Source organism: Sturnus vulgaris, chromosome 15, assembly GCF_052056855.1.
Source record: "Sturnus vulgaris isolate bStuVul1 chromosome 15, bStuVul1.hap1, whole genome shotgun sequence".
Taxonomy (NCBI): Eukaryota; Metazoa; Chordata; class Aves; order Passeriformes; family Sturnidae; genus Sturnus; species Sturnus vulgaris.
In genome coordinates this window covers 919,013-936,223 of record NC_142257.1, presented here as the reverse complement: position 1 = coordinate 936,223, position 17,211 = coordinate 919,013, and the positions used below count along the sequence as shown (strand labels likewise).

The 17,211-nt window shown below is 53.6% G+C and overlaps 1 protein-coding gene across 4 annotated transcripts in view; it reads left to right on the top strand.

The window, feature by feature from the left end:
- ARHGAP26 (Rho GTPase activating protein 26) overlaps positions 1-17,211 on the top strand; it is a 97,536-nt gene that overhangs the window by 31,952 nt on the left and 48,373 nt on the right. For all 4 annotated transcript variants that reach the window (XM_088174085.1, XM_014888297.2, XM_088174084.1 and 1 more), the window contains exon 12: positions 14,214-14,250. In XM_088174085.1, the coding sequence (XP_088030211.1) occupies positions 14,214-14,250 (37 nt within the window). The remainder of the gene's footprint in view (positions 1-14,213; positions 14,251-17,211) is intronic.

The window sequence follows — 17,211 nt, the reverse complement described above, 5'->3', positions numbered from 1 at the left end:
CCCAGGGCAGGTAGTGCTCCCTGCTCGTGGGGCAGCTCCTGCCTCCTGCCAAGAGAATCCTTTAATCCCTTGGTTAAATATTTGAGGTAATACTGTATCTCCCGTGCTTGGATTGCTTGGAGGTGCGGTGGAGAGGAGGAGGGAAGGCTTGGCCAGCACAAACACGCTGCTCTGCCGTGCTGAAAGGAAAACATGGCAAAAAGAGCAGTGGAAGAAAAGACGTTGTAGATTTCCAGGGTTTTTGGAGTCCTGCGAGTCCTTGGCAGCCGTTTCTGGGTCTGGTAGAGAATTGGATTTCGTGTGAGCAGAGGAGTGTGGCCCCTGCTCCCCGTGTTTGCTGCTGCTGTGCCAAAGGCTTCCTCACCTCTGGAAGGGATTCTGGAGGTTTGCAGGAAACTCATTGTTAGTTTTTATTTTGGAATGCATTTGCAAGCCTGCCTGCCAGCTTGGAGAGCCTTGGCTGGTTCTGAGCGGGTCCCTCGGGGGGTGCTGGGGTCACGGTGTGGCCCCTGCCAGCTTCGTGTGGTGACTGTCCCATGGCACTGCCGAGGCCACTCTGTGCCTGCTGCTCACGGCCAGCAGCGTTTTTGGGATATGAAAAGAAGCTGTGTGGAGAGCCAGAGCAGCCTGGGCTGTTCTGTGTGCTGGGAGCAGGGTGTCCCATCCCAGCACTGCCTGCTCCCACAACACTGCTCCTGCTTTGAGCAGATCTCCCCCAAATCCATGGGAAGGTTCCTGTCTGTCAGGAAGAGTGTTGGCTGAAGGCAGGTGGGGCATGGAGAGCTGGGCTTGGTCAGGCTCTCGCTTTTGGAACGAGCAGCAGCTCAGGGATGGAGAGGCTGCGTGTGGGAGGTGCTGCCCTGCATTTCAGGGAAAGGATTGTGTGGTGGATTAGAGCCAGCTCCCAGCCTGGAGTCGTGGATCCATCAGGTAATTCAGGTAGGACGGGAGCTCAGGAGGTTTCTGGTCCAACCTCCTGCTCAGAGCAGGGTGCTCAGGGTGTTGCAGTCAGGAGCTGAGAGCAGCCAAGGGAGGAGAGGGCACAGCCTGCCTGGGCTCCAGCCCAGCTGCCTCCCTGGCCTCCTCACCCCAAGGCTGAGCCTCTCTTGTTCCAATTTTCACCTGCCCAGAGAGGCTGTGGTTGCCCCATCCCTGGTCTAGGTCCAGGGCAGGGATCCCTGTGGGACTGGATGAGATTTGAGAGCCCTTCCAGTTGAAACCATTCCACGATTCTCTGGTTCTGCCTTTTTCTATCATCTGCTGAAAAGGGGCCCTTGTTTGGGAGAACCAGCCTGCTCCTCCACCCTGGGGCAGCTATAGTGGCACAGCCCTCTCCAGCTCCAGCTGCCTTGGTCCCTCCTAAAAGAACCCTGCCTTGATTCTGGTGGTCCCAGAAACAAAATGTGCGTTGCTGCTCCTGATGTGAATGGAGTCTTGTGCTCCTGCAGCCTGCACACTCTGCTGGGAGTGCTGGGGCAGGCTGGCAGAGCTGCAGTGGAGCTGCAGGAATGCTCACTGTGTGTTGAGCTGCTGATGTTACCAGGTGCACACACCGATTTTGGGTGCTTACAAAGAGCTGTGCATACAAAAGGTTCTGTGGAGCAGCCAGGACAGGACTGCCTGGATTCCCCTGTTGCAGAATGTGGTTATGGGAACTCCTTCAAACCACACAGGTCGTGGTGCCTGCGCTCTGCTGCTCTCCCCTATCGTGCCCATCAGCTGAGGTGAGGGCAGCTGCCTCAGCCAGCACGTCAGGGGTTGTGGCTGAGCATTAATGCCATGGCTTGTGGCACTTCATTGCTGGTGCTTGCACTGCCCTTCCAGGTGTGGAGTGGGAGCGATGGGAATGCAGCCTGCATGGAAATGGATCCAGGAGACACTTGTGGTGTGTGTGTTGACACATGAGGCAGCTCCCTGTCCTCAGTTCTCCTCCTCCATCCATCAAAAGTGCAGCTGTGGGCTGTTCTGTGTGGGTTTTTATCTTGCAGCACCAGGGTGCAGCGTGTTATCTCCATGTTACCTATTCCACAGGGATTTCCTTGAGCAAGAGATGAGGATTTCACCTTTGGACTCCTAGAAATATCCATCCTGGGCTTTGAGTGTATTTCTGTAACCAAAGAAGCCTACTGGAAAGAATGTGTGGTTTTGCTTTGATTTGGCTGCAGAGCCTGGGGAAGGATTGGCACGGTGGGAATGGTAATTCCATGTGCAAATTCAGGCTCTGGAGAGATTAGCACGGACTGGAGTTTGTTTCTTAATTATAATGAAAAAAGTAAACCCAAATGTCAAATTACATCTTAGTGAGATTTAAACATAGAATGTGGCTGCATTAGCCAAGACATTTGTCACAACTTGAGAAGATTTACGCTGTGTCTCTCAGTCAGAGCAGCCTCCAGACAGCTCTCAGCACGCCGTTAACTCTTACCACTTGTTATTCATTTGGATAAAGCCCCCGTGTTGACTTTGGGTTTTCTTCCATGTTGCAGAGGCTGGAAACAGGAGAAACTGCTAACTCCATGACGGAGCAGTGGTGTTTGGTTTTGTTAAGATACTCAGGATCAGTTTCTTGTGGATTTTCTCCTCTGCTGATGCAGTTTGCAAATGTATATGGTGGAGGCCAGAGCGATTCTGAAACTTCCTTGGAACCTGAGTCAGGAATAAAAGCTGTGCTGGCTGATGGTTTAGGAGAGGGACAGATGATTAGGTTGTGCCTTGTGGCAAGGAACAAGGAACAAGGTAAGCATTTAGGTGAGGGTGTGGTGAATGAGTGTGGAGGAGGAGGAGGATGCTCAGGAGGATCTTCTGGCTCTGCACAACTCCCTGACAGGAGGGGACAGCCAGGGAATGGGGCTCTGCTCCAGGGAACAGGGACAGGAGGAGAGGGAACGGCCTCAGGCTGGGCCAGGGGAGCTCAGGGTGGACAGCAGCAGGAATTTCCCCATGGAAAGGGTGGGGAGGGATTGGAATTGCCCAGGGAGGTTTGGGTCCCCATCCCTGGAGGTGCCCAGGGAGGTTTGGATCCCCATCCCTGGAGTGTCCAAGGAATTCCTGGCTGTGGCACTGAGTGCTGTGGGTGGGGACAGGGTGGGGATGGGCACAGCCTGGGCTGGCTGGGCTGGGAGGGCTTTTCCCACCGCAGCAGTGCCGGGTCCGGTGCCAGCCCCGAGCCGGGGGTGCCCCGTGGCTGCTCCCCACTAGATGGCAGCTGAGACCGGACCCAGCAGCCTGGGCTGTCCCCTCCCCGTGTCCCCTCCCTGCCCCCGGGGCTGGATGTGACCCCCGAGCTGCTCTCAGGGTGGGGGCACCGCTCCCCTCACCCAGCTGTGTCCCCAAGCTCAGCGCAGCCCCAAACCAGAGCTGCTTCCCTCTGTGTCCCCTCAGGGCGTGCCTGGCTCCTCCACATGGCCCTGTGGCCACTCTGGCCACTCCAGCCGCGGGTGGGATGTGCCTCTGGAGCTCCCCTGTTCCAGCTGTGCTCCTGGCAGAACATCTGTCACTGGTCCTGGGGCTCCTTCAGCCCTGCTGCCCGAGGTGCCCCCAGTGTTCTGTGTTAGTGACAGCAGAGCCCAGCCCCACATTCCTGCCCAGCACACCTCCCACCTCCTCCTTGCATATTGCTTCTGGGAATTCTTTCTGAAATTGTTTTTCGTTTCCCTTGTCTAATTATACAAAATGGTGAGAGATTTATTTCCCAGTGGAAACGTTGTCTTTTGAACTCACTCCAGCTCTTTCAGCCCCGGCATTCCTGTTATTTTGGCTCATTCAGAAAATAAATTCACTTGAAGGACTTCAGTCCCAGCGTGGCTGTGGGGGGATGGACAGGCACCCAGTGCTGCCCCTGCCAGCCCCTCACACTGCACTGGGGCTCAGTGGGGCTGCAGATGTGCTTTACCATGTGAATTCATTCCCTCTCAGGGCTGGCAGGTGCTGTCACCCAGAGCACCTGTGACACACCTGTGACACACCTGTGACACCCACAGTGGGCAGGGAGCCCGTGGGCGAGTGCCAGAGCCATGCCCGTGTTCCTGCTCTGCTCCCTGCCTGCCTCTGCCGTGCCTTCCCTCACAGCCTTTCCCATGCTGGGTTTTCATTATGCTCTCAGTCCCACAGACGTGTTTTTGTCAGCTTTCTGGAAAAGATGTTTTTCTGTCTTGCAGGTTTTCATGGCCTTCATCCTGCCTGGGTTTGTTTGCTTACAGCAGATTTTTTTGTTGTTGTTGTTCTCTATGACCTGAGTCATTCCTGTTGCTGCTTCTCTGTCTCCCTGTCTCTCTCTTTAGTGAACAGAACATTTTTTTCCCCACTCTGCCCACTCTTAATGTCTAAGTTTCTATTGTGTGCTGCTTCTCTTTGCCTCTAATCTGTTCTCCAGCCCAGACAACCCAGAACTTTCCCTGAACTGGAGCTCAGTGTCTCCGTGCTCTGGGAGCATTGGTGCCACCTCTGAGTGATGGTGAGTCCCACTGCGACCCACGCTGGCCCAGGGGAGCCCCTGCTTGGCTTTTTCTGCATCCCACAGCTCAAGATTATTGCCCCCCCCAAATTTTTTTTGTCCTTTTTGGGGACAAGGTGGTAGCAGAGGGTCCTCAGAGAAGCAATGCTCCACGTCATGTTCTATGTTAGTTCTTGGATCATGTGCTCTTGCCACTGCTCCCTCCTGTTTGGTAACCCTTTAAGCCTGTAATAGCAGTAACTTTACATGGGGTTTGTAAGCTTTTATTTTGCTTCTAAAGCACTTAAGCCAGTGAGGTCTTAAGCTTTGACTTCAGGCTTTTATTCCTGGTTCCAGCAACTGCTGCTTCAGTGGCTGGCGGCTCACCCAGCTGGAGTCACTGTGGCTGCTGGGCTTTGTCCTCTGCTTAAGAAGCTGCTTCAGAGAGAAATACTTAGAGAAGCATTACAGATAATTTTTGAAAGAGAAAAGAGCCCTCTGGCTTGCTTTTACACACCTAAAAGTGCTGTCCCACCCAGTTTTGGCAAGTGTGTGACCTGTTGTTGCAGCTGTGTGTGGGGGGTGTCAGGAGCAGAGCAGTGGCTCCTGTCCCTGCTGTGAATGCCTCACTGTGTCTGTAATGCATTCCTTGCTCTTCCTTGGGGCCAGTGCTGCAGAAATCGGCTGTGAAAGTCTGGCTTTGCCTGGGTGCTGGGGTGGCTGGTCCCGGGACACCAGGTGGGTTTTGCTGTCCCTTTGGGAGATGTTGTCTCTGCTGGGGACCCGGTGGCAGCCACTTATGTGCTTGTGTCACTGCTGGTACCCCTGGGAGGAGCTGGCAGGGGGTGAGGGCTGCTCTGACCCACAGCACACGTGTCCTGCTCTGCTGCAGTGTGCTCGTGGGTTTGGGGCTCAGGCTGGAGCTGAGTGTGACACTGGTCTGCAGTGGGTGCTGGCAGATGCAGAAACAGGGAGCACAACCAGCTCTGCTTCATCTTGTGTTCAAAAGCCATGTGGAAATGGCACCTGGGGACACGGGCTAGAGGTGGCCTTGGCAGTGCTGGGGCAATGGCTGGAGATGATGACCTTAGTGGGTTTTTCCAGCTTTAAAGATTCCATGACAGGAGAGCAAAGGGGAAACCAAAGGTGCTGCTGTTCCCCACAAGGCTCTGGTACCTCCAGCTCCAGAGCACAAAGCACAGAATCATGGAACAACAGAATGGGTTGGCTTGGAAGGACCTTAAACTCATTGCAACTGGGGAAAAAGAAGGGCTAAAAGAGCAGAGCATGAACCTGACCCAGGACAGCCCAGTGGTGCTGGGAGGGTCTGTGGGTGCCTGGGGAACGGGGATAATCGAACCTGGGTTGCAGCACAGATGTGGAACAGGATGGAGCAGCTGCTTGCAGCAACTTGTTTGTGAGCCTGGAACCAGAGAGGTGAAGCAGCCCCAGGGGAGGGTGCAGGGTGCTGGCATCCAGGCATTTCTGTCGTGGTTTGGTGGGAACTCGCTGTCCACCCTTCAGCCTCACCAGAGCCTCAGCTGGAGGGACAGACCAAAGACAGCATTCTCACTTTCCTCTCCTCATCACCTCTGCTTCGAGTTATTTGATCAGGCAATTCAACAAACACGTGGAAATTCAGGGAATAGCTCCGTGTTGGGAGAACTAATTTCCCTGCCAATTTAAATAGACTATTAGAGTATTGTTTCCTACTTTAAATTAAAAATTAAAGTAAATGGTTCACGCTACAATGACTCGCAGAGCCAGCCTCTTCCATTATTTCCTTCTTTATTGGACCTTGCATTTGGTTTTAAGCAGTGATTTATTGTCCTGCTGCAGCCCCAGCACCATCCCTCACCCAGGGGTTCTTCCTCTCCCAGCTGCAGCCCCAGATGAAGGATTTTGGACTCTGGTGTTTTGATAAGTTTATTTCTGTATTCACCCTCGGTTTGGCATTCCTGGCAGGTCTGTGTGTGGAGCAGGGCTGGGCTCAGGATCAGGGCTGGGCTCAGGATCAGGAGCAGGGCTGGGCTCAGGATCAGGGCTGGGCTCAGGATCAGGAGCAGGGCTGGGCTCAGGAGCAGGGCTGGGCTCAGGATCAGGAGCAGGGCTGGGATCAGGATCAGGGCTGGGCTCAGGATCAGGATCAGGGCTGGGCTCAGGATCAGGATCAAGGCTGGGCTCAGGAGCAGGGCTGGGCTCAGGATCAGGGCTGGGCTCAGGAGCAGGCTCAGGCCATGGCAGGCTGCAGGTGGATGTGTCCCACACTCTCTCTGTTTTTTGGCTGTAGCAGTGGTGGTGGGGAGTGCTGGCAGCCCTGGGTGGGCTCAGGCAGGGCTCAGGCTTTCCCAGGGAGGTTTTGGGTGGTGTGGAATTCCAGGTCCTGTCTGCAGAGGGATAAATGTGCTGCTGCACTTTTGGAGAGGGACACCAGCAACTTTTAAATGGGGCTGGCTCCCAGGTCCAGGAAAGAACCTTGTCCCACATGCCAGGATTGGTCCAGGAAACCTCTGCAGCTCCCCTGGCCTTCCAGAGATCCCTCTGGAGAGGAGGGTTGGCACTGTGTCCCCTCTGTGCTGCCCCACAGGTGTCCCCAGGTGTGCACACGGGGCACTGAGAGTGGCCTCACCCCAGGGATGTCCCAGCCTTTAAAGCTCCAGGAGTCAGTGGTGAGTCCTGGCACGGAGCCACCAGCCTTGCTCAGAACACCCAGGCAGTGTCAAACCTCTCTGGCAGAGGAGGAGCGCCAGGCACGGCTGTGTTACAGTTATTTTAAAAATAAAGATGACACTGTCATTTAAAATTAGGCTGGTTTTGATGTGTTGAGAGCCCGTGTTCGTCAGCAGACGTTGGGAGGAGGAAGGGTGTGTGTGTGTGCTGGCTGGGGCTGGCCGGGCTCCAGGCAGAGCTGCTGGAGGAGGATGTGCAAGTTGTTGCTCAAGCATCCTAGAAAACTTGGGGAAAGCTCAGAGCAGGAGAAATTTTCACTTTTAATCCCTTATTTGAGTGATCCCAACATAATCAGCTTCGCTGGACTCGCTTAAAAATGCTGCTCTGGGAATCTTTGGGCTCTTTAGTTATTCCAAAAATGTATTTTGTTGGAGCAGTTGACCTTTAGCTGTGTTATTCTGAGGCTGCCATGGGTCTGCTCCCCTCGTCCCACACAGCCCCCAGAGTGGCTGCTGCTGCATTCCCTGTCCAGGGTGAGCCACGGGGAGCTGGGAGTTTGACCCAGGTAGTTTGTTGGGTTTTTTTTGCCTTTTCTGACCCAGGTGATGGTTTCCTTGGGTGACAAACACAGTTATATAACTGAGCTGAGCTCAGCAGCCCAGCTGGCTGGCAGGGAGCCCGGCTGGCCTCGGCTCCAGAGGCCCTTGGGAATGCCTGCACTTGTAATAAAATGTGGGCTTGTTTTTAATTAGAACCATCCTTTAGCTCAGCTCCCAGAGACAGAAGAGCAAGACCCACGTAGAGGATTCCAGCCCCCTAGATGCTTGATTTTTGATGGATTTTTTTTCTTTTCTGTCCTTTAATCAGGCCCAGGGTTTGAAGCTGAAATTTGTGTTGGAAGGAAAGAGCAGGAGAGAGAAAGGGGGACACGAGGTGGGAGATGAGTGTGACTGTGATGAACAGTAGGTTGGGAGGAAAGGAAGGAAGGAAGGAAGGAGCTGCCAGGGTCCCTGGTCACCCTCTTCCAAATGAACATGACATAAACCAGCATTTCACAGTGGGTTTCTGCTGCCCTGCCAAGATCTCCACTGGGGAAGCAAGGCATCATTTTCCCTTTCCCTGCTGCAGAGAGGTTTGCAGGGATGTGGGCTGGGAGAGATCCTGCTCCTATTTGTATCCTTCTGGCTCTCAGAGCAGGGAAGGTTATTTCTAACCACAACACACAGTGGAGTCTAGCTCTGAAAATCCTGCTTGTAGTACCAAAAGCTGGCTCTCAGACAGAAATAGAGCAGGGTTGATAAGGCAGAGCCAGAAACAAGGGCTGATTTCATCAAGGTTGCCAGGTATCCTGCTTTTAACAAGGAAATGGCTTTTTGTACATGAGCTTTGCTGCTCCAGGGCTGTGTCCCAGTGCTGAGCCCAGGGCCAGGTCTGGAGGCTCCAGCCTGCTGGAACATCTGCCTGGTCCTCTTCTCTTCTTCCTTCTCTCCATTCTTCCTCTGACCCCTTCCCTGTTGGCACAGGATACAGGGTGCCCCCCTGCCCCAGGCCTGGGGTATCTCTGGGTGCCAGAGCTCCAGCCCTGCTCTGGGCATCCCTGTGCCCGTGGAGAGCCCTGCAGGACACGCTGGGGACACCACCAGGCACATCCTGGTGTCCAGGTGAGGAAGGCAGCAAGGGGAAAGACCTGTTCCTTTTGTTTCAGGGCAGTTGAGGAGTGCAGAAGGGATGTGTGGGGCTCAGAGCTTCCCCTGCTGGGCTGGGGCTGGGGCTGGGGCAGGGCTGTCTGTCTGTCTGTCTGTCTGTCTGGGAGCTCTGGGGTGCTCGGGGTGCTGCAGACACCCAGCAGCAGCTGAGTCAGTCAGAGTGGCTGGGCTCCAGCTGGAGCTCTGCTCTCCAGCCCATTTGCCCTTATAAAAAGGGTTACAAAACATTCATGTGGAATGTCTGTGCTCCTCCTGCCCCGTGGCCTCCCAGACTGGCCCAGGGTGGCTGGGAAGCCACTTGGGCTACCAGTTCTGAGGGAATATCAGATCTATTTATACCCCTTGGGCTTGTGCATCTTTTGAGCTGAAAGACTCGTTCCTGGCTGTTTTGAGGATTTCTGAAAATGAATCACAAGGAAATTGCATAACACTGCAGCGTTTCCTCCCATTGCTCTGGACCTTGCAAACACCACGCTCCCCCAGGGACACCAGGGAATTCTGGCAGCACTGGCCCGTTCTGAGAGTCCAAATGGAAAATCTGGCTTGAAGGGAACGTCCCAGCAGCAGTGAAAGGAGTGTGAGGTGGAATCTTCCACGCCAGGGCATGGAGTTGAAATCCTTCTTCAGTGGAGATCCCCTCTCTGCAAACCAGGGCTGCTGTGCTCCCGTGCTTTCCTTCAATCCCTCTGAGCAGCTGGACAATCCTTTCCTCTAGGTTTTTGGGCAGAATTTCGTGCCAGTGTTGGAATTTGAAGGATTTTGGGAGCTGTGCTGAACACAGCTTAGGTTGGGTCGTTTTGAATTTTAAACTTGAAATGAAAATGAATGAGAAAATGAAACAAGTGCCATAGGAAATCGTAGCCCCTGTCTTGTGGAGGTTAATGAACACCGTGGGCAACAGCATGACCCCTGAAATGGGGAAATAAAAATGAAATTACTCGACATCATCTTTTTGTAGTTCCCCTTCCATCCCCCTGCTACTTCCTTTTCCTTTCCTTTTCCCCCAGTCCAGTGTCATCCCAAACCACTCACGTTTACTCTTTGCATGTCATGTGTGCACTTTGGGACCAGGCTGGAAAACCAATGGTTTGAATTCTTCCTCATTTATCTGTGCACAAGCAGAAAGTGCATCAGATGATGAGTGGTGGCTGTAGGATTATTTCAGGCTCTGGATGGTGGCTCTTGGTGGCTGTAGGATTATTTTAGGCTCTGGATGGTGGCTCTTGGTGGCTGCAGGATTATTTTAGGCTCTGGATGGTGGCTCTTGGTGGCTGTAGGATTTCTGATGGTGTCTTTCAGAGGATTTCAGATTAGGCAAATCCACAGCTCCATTGTTGGGGTGTGTGGTAATGGCAGGACTGAATTTAGGGGGGCCAGGAGCAGGTGCAGCACCTGCATTGCTGCTTCTGCCCAGGCTGTGGTCCATGAGAATTTGGGGACATGGATCCAGGAGCAAACAGTGGGCAGTGCTGGGGGGCTGTGAGTGACCCCCAGCTCGTCCCTGGGCTCATCCCTGTGGCTCCAGGGGGGCAGGGAGCTCCCTCCTGGGCTGTGTGTTCCTCCACCACACCCTCGAACATCTCAGAGCTCTTAATCATCCCTATAAAACCATTTCCTCTGCAAAACATAGCATGTGTTTGGTGAAAGGTCTCACCAAAGGAAATAACTGGCTCTTTGATGAATTATCTTAAATATCAAGTTCATAATTGAGCATAGTGCAAGTGTCAAAGTAGTCATGAGTTGTAACTGCTCTCATAAAATTTATCTTTCTGGATTACTTACAGATGCATCTTGGAATTTTTCAATAATAGCTTGTAAAGGGCTTCCTTTAAGCTTCCAAACAGCAATTATCCTGCAGGAATGAAGCAGCAGTAGTTTCTGCTAAAAAAAATTCCACAATGTGGTTTTGTTCAGGATATTTGACCATCTACAGTAGGAGTTTAGAAAACTAAATACAAGACATCAATGTCTCTACGTTTTGTAGTATCTTGATAGATATTTTTTCTGTACACATCACTTCTGAAACTGCCTGGTAAGGATATTTTGGCTCTGGAAATACAATCGAATGGGAATAATTAGTGAGAGGGAGATGTTAAAGCATCACAGTGCTGCAGGGCAGGGATTTGTCTCCACGTTAGTCACTAGTCCCAGTTCTGGGAGTTTTATAACCCAGCCTGTTCCCACACGTGTCCATGGGCCACGGGCCCTTCACCTCCCAGCAATGTTTCTGATCTCCCACCCTTTGTCAGTGACTAATTCTGCAAAGTGAAAGAAGCTTTTTATTTCACGAGAAACTCTCTGGGTTTAGGGCTGCTTTCTCCAGAGTGTGTTAACAACAGGAAAAACAGCGTGTGGGCACAAAAATCCACTCATTTCATGGTGTTTTGTTGTCTGGGCTGGTGCTGGGTGATGTGTGTGTCTGCAGAGCTCCCACGGGCTGTGTGCTGGGTGCTGTCACCCTGTGAGTGTCACCACGCTGTCCCCTCGTGTTCCCCTGGCCCAGAGCTGTGTCTGTGCCACAGCCAGAGCCAGCCTGGCCATGGGAATGGTGCAAATCCCTGAGAGAGAGAGGGCGAGGGTGGGGGAATCCAAATGCAGCACCTGGCAGTTGTTTGGAAGAGGGTTCAGAAGAGCTTTTCCAGGGTCCATCCATGGGCTTTTCCCAGCCCATCTCTCCCAGGACAGTCCTGGGTGTGTGTGGTGCAGGGAACAGCAAGAAACTCTTTAAAATTCTGCACCCTTTGCCAGGGGGAGGCTGGTCCATGAATTGACTGATGTGTGTGTGAGACTAAATCTTCAAATGCATCCTTCTGCTTTAAGCCCTGCCTGTTATCAGAGCTGTTTTGGAAAGAGTGGAATATCAACATCCCTGGGGCCAGGCTGGCCAGGAGTGACCTTTGGCAGGGCAGGAGCCCAAGGGCTTTGCCAGCAGAGCAGGGGTGACCCTTGGGCCACTGGAGGAGCCTCATCTTGGACCTCTTATTCAGCAGCCCTTTCCTCAAACTTGGAAACTTATCCAGAAAAATCTCCCTCTAAAAGATTTGAGGCAGTAGAGGAAAAGGATTTCTTGGGAAAGGAAGGGATGTTACAGACTTGGGGCTTGGTTCAAACCCTGCTGGTGTGCAGTTGTGTTAGTGGATTAACAAAGACAGTGGATAAAAGGTTTGTCCTCCCTGTGATGGATGTAGGGTGGCAGTGTCTGTGTGTGACCTCTGGGTGAAACTTCCCTCTCCTTGTGTGCAACTTTGCAATTAATGGCAGAAGCATCTTGTGTTTCCTTGTGTGCCCTTTCCCCTTGTTTTGGGAGCAGCCTCTGGTGATTCACAACCTCTGCTGGTCCAGGGATCCAAACTGGGAGAGCAAATGTGCAGAGGGGATCTCCAGATGTGCAGAGAGGATCTCCAAATATGCAGAGAGGATCTCCAGATGTGCAGGGGGGATCTCCAGATGGGCAGGGGGGATCTCCAGATGGGCAGAGGGAATCTCCCTGGGGCTGCTGGAGGAGCTGGAATGGTTTGGGTTGGAAGGACCTTGGAGCTCCTCTCATTCAGCTTCACCTCCCACTGTCCCAGTGCCCCAAGCCTGGTCCTTTGCTGCGTTTGGTGTTCCCTGTGTGTGATCCCAGGGATCTCCAAGCCTTTGGGTAACAGGCTGAGCCCCCAGTCCCTTCAGTCTCAGCAGAGACACTGAATTTGGAGGGACAACTTCCTCAGGGAAGGCTCTGTGGTGGGGCTGCAGGGGAGCCTGTGAGTCTTTTCCTTCCCTCTTTGCACTGACTTTATTTTCTTGATATAAACACTGCTCCTAGAGGAAAGCTCACTTGCTGACTGCAGCTGCTTTTGCTGCTGAATCATCCCCCACTGGCCAGATGTGGCTGATGGATTTTCTCCTGCAGACAATCACCTCTGCTTGCTGTGCTGTTAGGTAGCCAGGTGTCCTGGGATGGGGAGAGGCAAGATGCTCCTTGGGGGGATCAGTTCCTGCCCAAACCCCACTTCTGAGCTGCTCCATTGGATTTGTGCTTCCCTGAGCGTGTGGTGCTGGTGGAGCCGAGCCGGGGTGTCCTGCACGATGAGCTGCAGTGTTTGGGTGACCTCCAGGGCACGAATGTGTCTGTGTGCCCTGCTGCTGCCATGCCCTGTGACACACACACAGCCTGCCTGGGCTGCTGGGGCTTGTTGGGGCACTGGGTGAGCTCTGATCCTCCGGGAACATCCCAACAGCTTCACCCCATCGTGAGCTGGAGCTGCTGGGGGAGGTCAGAGCACCCCAGGGTGGGATCCCATGGAGCAGAGCCCTGCCTGCAGCCTCTGCTGCTGTTGCTCTGAGCGTTGCTATCAACATGGCCTTTGGAAGCCTGCCTTGCCCTGGCTATTTTGGGAGGCAGCATGTGATGCAGGCAGCTCCCTGTGCAAGGGGCTCCCAGCCCTGCTCCCAGCAGCTTCCCCAGCCTTTTGTCCTGTTCTGTGGCCATGCTGAACCCACCCGGCCACATCCAGGATGCTGCCTGAGCACTGGGGGGTGTGTGGGTGCTCCTGGTGGCACTCAGAGCACCGAAGGATTATTTGAAACCATTTTACTCTGTTGAGCTGGAGAAACAGAACCTGTCTGAGGGCTGATCTTCTTACAGCTGCTGTTGGTATTATCCTGGGCTTTTAAAGTGCCCTCACACCGTGATGAAAACCTTGTTTATTGTGTCCACTGCAATGTCACTTTAATCTCCAGTAGCCAGGCTGTGGTGGTGATGGGGTGGGAGGAGGAGCATCAATATTTGGAGGCTGGAGAGGCTTGGGATGGAGGATGGAGCCCTGCTGGTGGCTCTGCTGGGAGCAGTGCCTCATCCTGCTGCACTTCTTGTCCTCCCTAAATTCATGACATTTCTTTTCCTCTCTTTGCCTGAGTCCTTTGCTCAGGCTGCACCTTGAGGAGGGTGGTGCCTGCACCTGCCAGAGGTTCCTGCAGTGCCCATAAGGGAATTGCCTGCTTTAGGTTTAGGTTTATGTCCTCTACCTGTGTCTTTCAGGAGAGGAGTCAGAATCATGGAATAGTTTGGGTTGGAAGGGACCTTTAAGGGTCATCTACTCCAACCCACCTTCATTTTGTTTAGAAACCTCTAATTTCTGTTTTGACCTGGTCCATCCCATTTGCATTCTTTCATTTATCAACTATTCTTTCAAATATCATCTAGGAGCTGTCCTGGTTGATATTTTAACATAACTCCAGAGCTGGGCCAGCCCAGCATTTGTGTGCAGGAGGTCACGGTGGTGTTTGGAGCCCTGGCTGCTGGGGGAGGTCCTGGCAGCAGTGGTGACACCAGCAGTGGTGACACCAGCAGTGGTGACACCAGCAGTGCCAGCCCAGCTGCAGCCAGGGCCTTCATAAGATTTTCTTCTTGTGTTTTCCAGGTGTACAACTCCAACAAGGACAGCCAGAGCGAAGGCAGTGAGTATTTCTTCTCCAGCCCCGAGAGGTGGCTGAGCTGTGGGAGGGGTCAGCAGGAGATGCTGGTGACACTGGGCTGTGCTGGGAGGGGACAGGGCTCAGTGTGGGGACCCCAGGGAGGGCTGAGTGTGGCACCCAGCAGGGAGCAGGGGCAGGAAGCTGCTGCTGTGCCCACGGAGGGCAGTGCCAGGCAGCTCCCTGCACCCCTCAGGGTGTGTCCCCTCCTGCCCCACACCCCGTCCCTGCCCCAGCAGGGCTCTGGTGGCCTTGGGACCTGTTCCTGAAGTCCTGCAGAGGGCTGGCTTCTCTCTGAGCCAGAATGTGCAGGGTCAGTGTGTCTTTCCAAAGGGGAATTAGAGCAGAAATGTAGGAGGAAGGAGGTCCTGCCTTGTCAAGATTGTCAACAAGAGCCCTTACAAATAAAAAAGCTTTTTATTGTGGTTCAGGCAATCAAAGCCTTGGGTCAGGAAAGCACTTGTTTTTCTTCCTAGAGGAGCAGTTGCACCTGGTCCTGCCTCTTGTGTCCTGTGTTTTAAAACCCTTAATTGAGCCATTTCCCAGTAGGTTGGATTTGCCATAATTGCAATACTCCAGCCCCAATCCCTTCCCTCCTTCCCTCAAAGCCACCAGTCAGGCAGGGCAGGCCTGGGCTGACGTTCAGAGCTTGGTTCATTTTGCTGCTGCCTCAGACACGACATTTCCATCTGGAGCCGAAGCGTTTTCCTCTCAATAATTGGTGTAATTTGCAGCTAATGTTCCTCACACCCATTTCAGCCCTTGCACAAAGCAGTCTCTTCCCCCTCTCTGCTCTCTCCTCTGTGCTTTCTCCTTCCCTTTGATCCTCCCTGGCATCAGCACATCCATCTTTTCCTGCATGTGTCACCTGGCTCTGTCCCTGCCAGGTGACCCCAGCAGAGCTCAGTGCTCACACTGGGAGGGGCAGCATGGCCGGTGCCCCTGGGGTGGGAGCTCTGCCAGATCAGCTCCTCTTGTCTCTTTTCCCCGAGGGCCAGAAGGAGTTTGGGAGGAGCAGAGCCCAGCTCAGCTCTGTGCTGCCCAGCCATGAGCTGTCACTGCTCCCTGCACACAGCCCTGGACCTGCTGCTTTGGCTCTCCAGACCATTCTGGTGGTCTCTTAAAAATGAGAGTGATCCTCCCTGTCTGCTCCTTGTGTGTCCCTCCTGGTTCTGGGGGCAGGTTGGGACCCCTGGCTGGAGGTGATTCCAAAGCCTCTGCTTGGGCTGGGGCTGGGCAGAGATCTGACTGCCTCAGCCTCATTAAATCCCTGGTTTAGAGCTCTGCTGCCTCCCCAGCCACTCTAAAATTGATTCAGCAGCTGGCTGTGTGCCAGCAGCCCTTGATACAGGATCTTCCTATAAGGACTTGAAACGAGTGTGGTGATGGAGAGGGTCCGGATGCAATTCCTGACCCTGGAGCCCCCGTGGCCTCTGTACCTCTGCTTTTCCTGCCTGCACTTAGGGGAGGCTCAAAGTGCCTCCCAGTGCTGTGGTGGCACTTTCAGGACCTGGAATTTTGCAGATTTCTGGGTTTTGTGTCCTGCTGTGTGGCCAGATGGCTGCAGGCCTGTGGCTGATTGATCCCGGTGTGCTGTGGAGGGGAGGGAGCCGAGCAGAGGGGCTGGGTGGTGTCACTGAGCCACGAGAGCCAGGGGAATTCAGATGCTCTGCTTTGTTAACCAGAAGGACTTGGCCCTGCTCTGTGGAAACAAATCCTCCATGCCATTTGTGCTTATTGCATGGAACAGCACAAAATTCCTCCTTTCCCTTCCTTCCCACCATTTCCTTCCCCACCTTTCACATCCACTTGGTTCCCCCTTAGTTCAGGACCGCATCAAAGTATTTATTTTCACAAGCTCTTCACAGACCTTGAGTCCTTTGGCTGCCCTGTGTGCTGTGCCCTTGTCTGGGGCACAATCACAGTCATGGAATCACAGAATATTTTGGGTTGGAAGGACTTTAAAGCTCCTCTCTTCCCCTCTCTGTCACCTTCTGCTATCCCAGTTTGCTCCAAGCCCTGGCCTTGGGCACTGCCAGGGATCCAGGGGCAGCCACAGCTGCTCTGGGCACCCTGTGCCAGCCCTGCCCACCCTCACTGTTAAAAACTTCTTCATTTCTCTCACCTAATCTGACCCTCAATTTCCTTTCCCAATCCTGGCAGCTCACTGGTAGTTAGAGGCCTGAAATTTCATTTCTGGTAAGACAAGAAAGCTCATTCCTCTGCTTCATGACTCCCCCCCTCCCCCGTGCTTCTCATTTCCAAAATGCCTTTGAAAGGGCTCAGAGCAGAGATGGTTCCATGGCTCTGTGACCTTGCCCTGCCTCACAGCTGGAGCCAGGCAGGCTGGCAGAGCTGCTTCAGCCCTCCTGCCCCTTCCTGATGCTCTGATGTGTCACATCGGCGTAAAGGAGAGGAATTAATGGATTAAATAGAAATAATCTGCCAGGCAAGAATAGAATGGGATGAGACCAGTCCAGTGGCACTTGGAATGAGATGGTGCCTGAAGGTCAGATGAGTGTGGGGGTGTGGGGGCAGCAGGTGCTGTGCAGGTGATGTTGTATCACCTGTGCTGTTGTGGAATGTTTCTGGGATGGAGAACAGCCTGGGCACTGCATCTCCTTGGCACTGGGTGCTGGAGGAAGAGCCTGTGCCACGGGTGAGGCTGAGCCTCAAGGGAGGCTCTTCCACTTTCCTCAGCCAGGCAGGGACAGCTCAGGTTGGAACTTAGAGAAAATTTCTTCTCTGAAAAGCCTGCCAGGGCAGGGGGGGGTTCCCACCCCTGGAGGGGCTTTACAGCCATGAGGATGTGGCTCTTGGGGACAGGGGTTAGGGGTGGCCTTGGGGGGCTTTTCAAACCCAGATGATTCCATGGATCTGTGATCTGCACAGCAGGAGATCCAGATCTGCCTTTGGTCTGGACCATTGCTGAACCCAATCATTTGG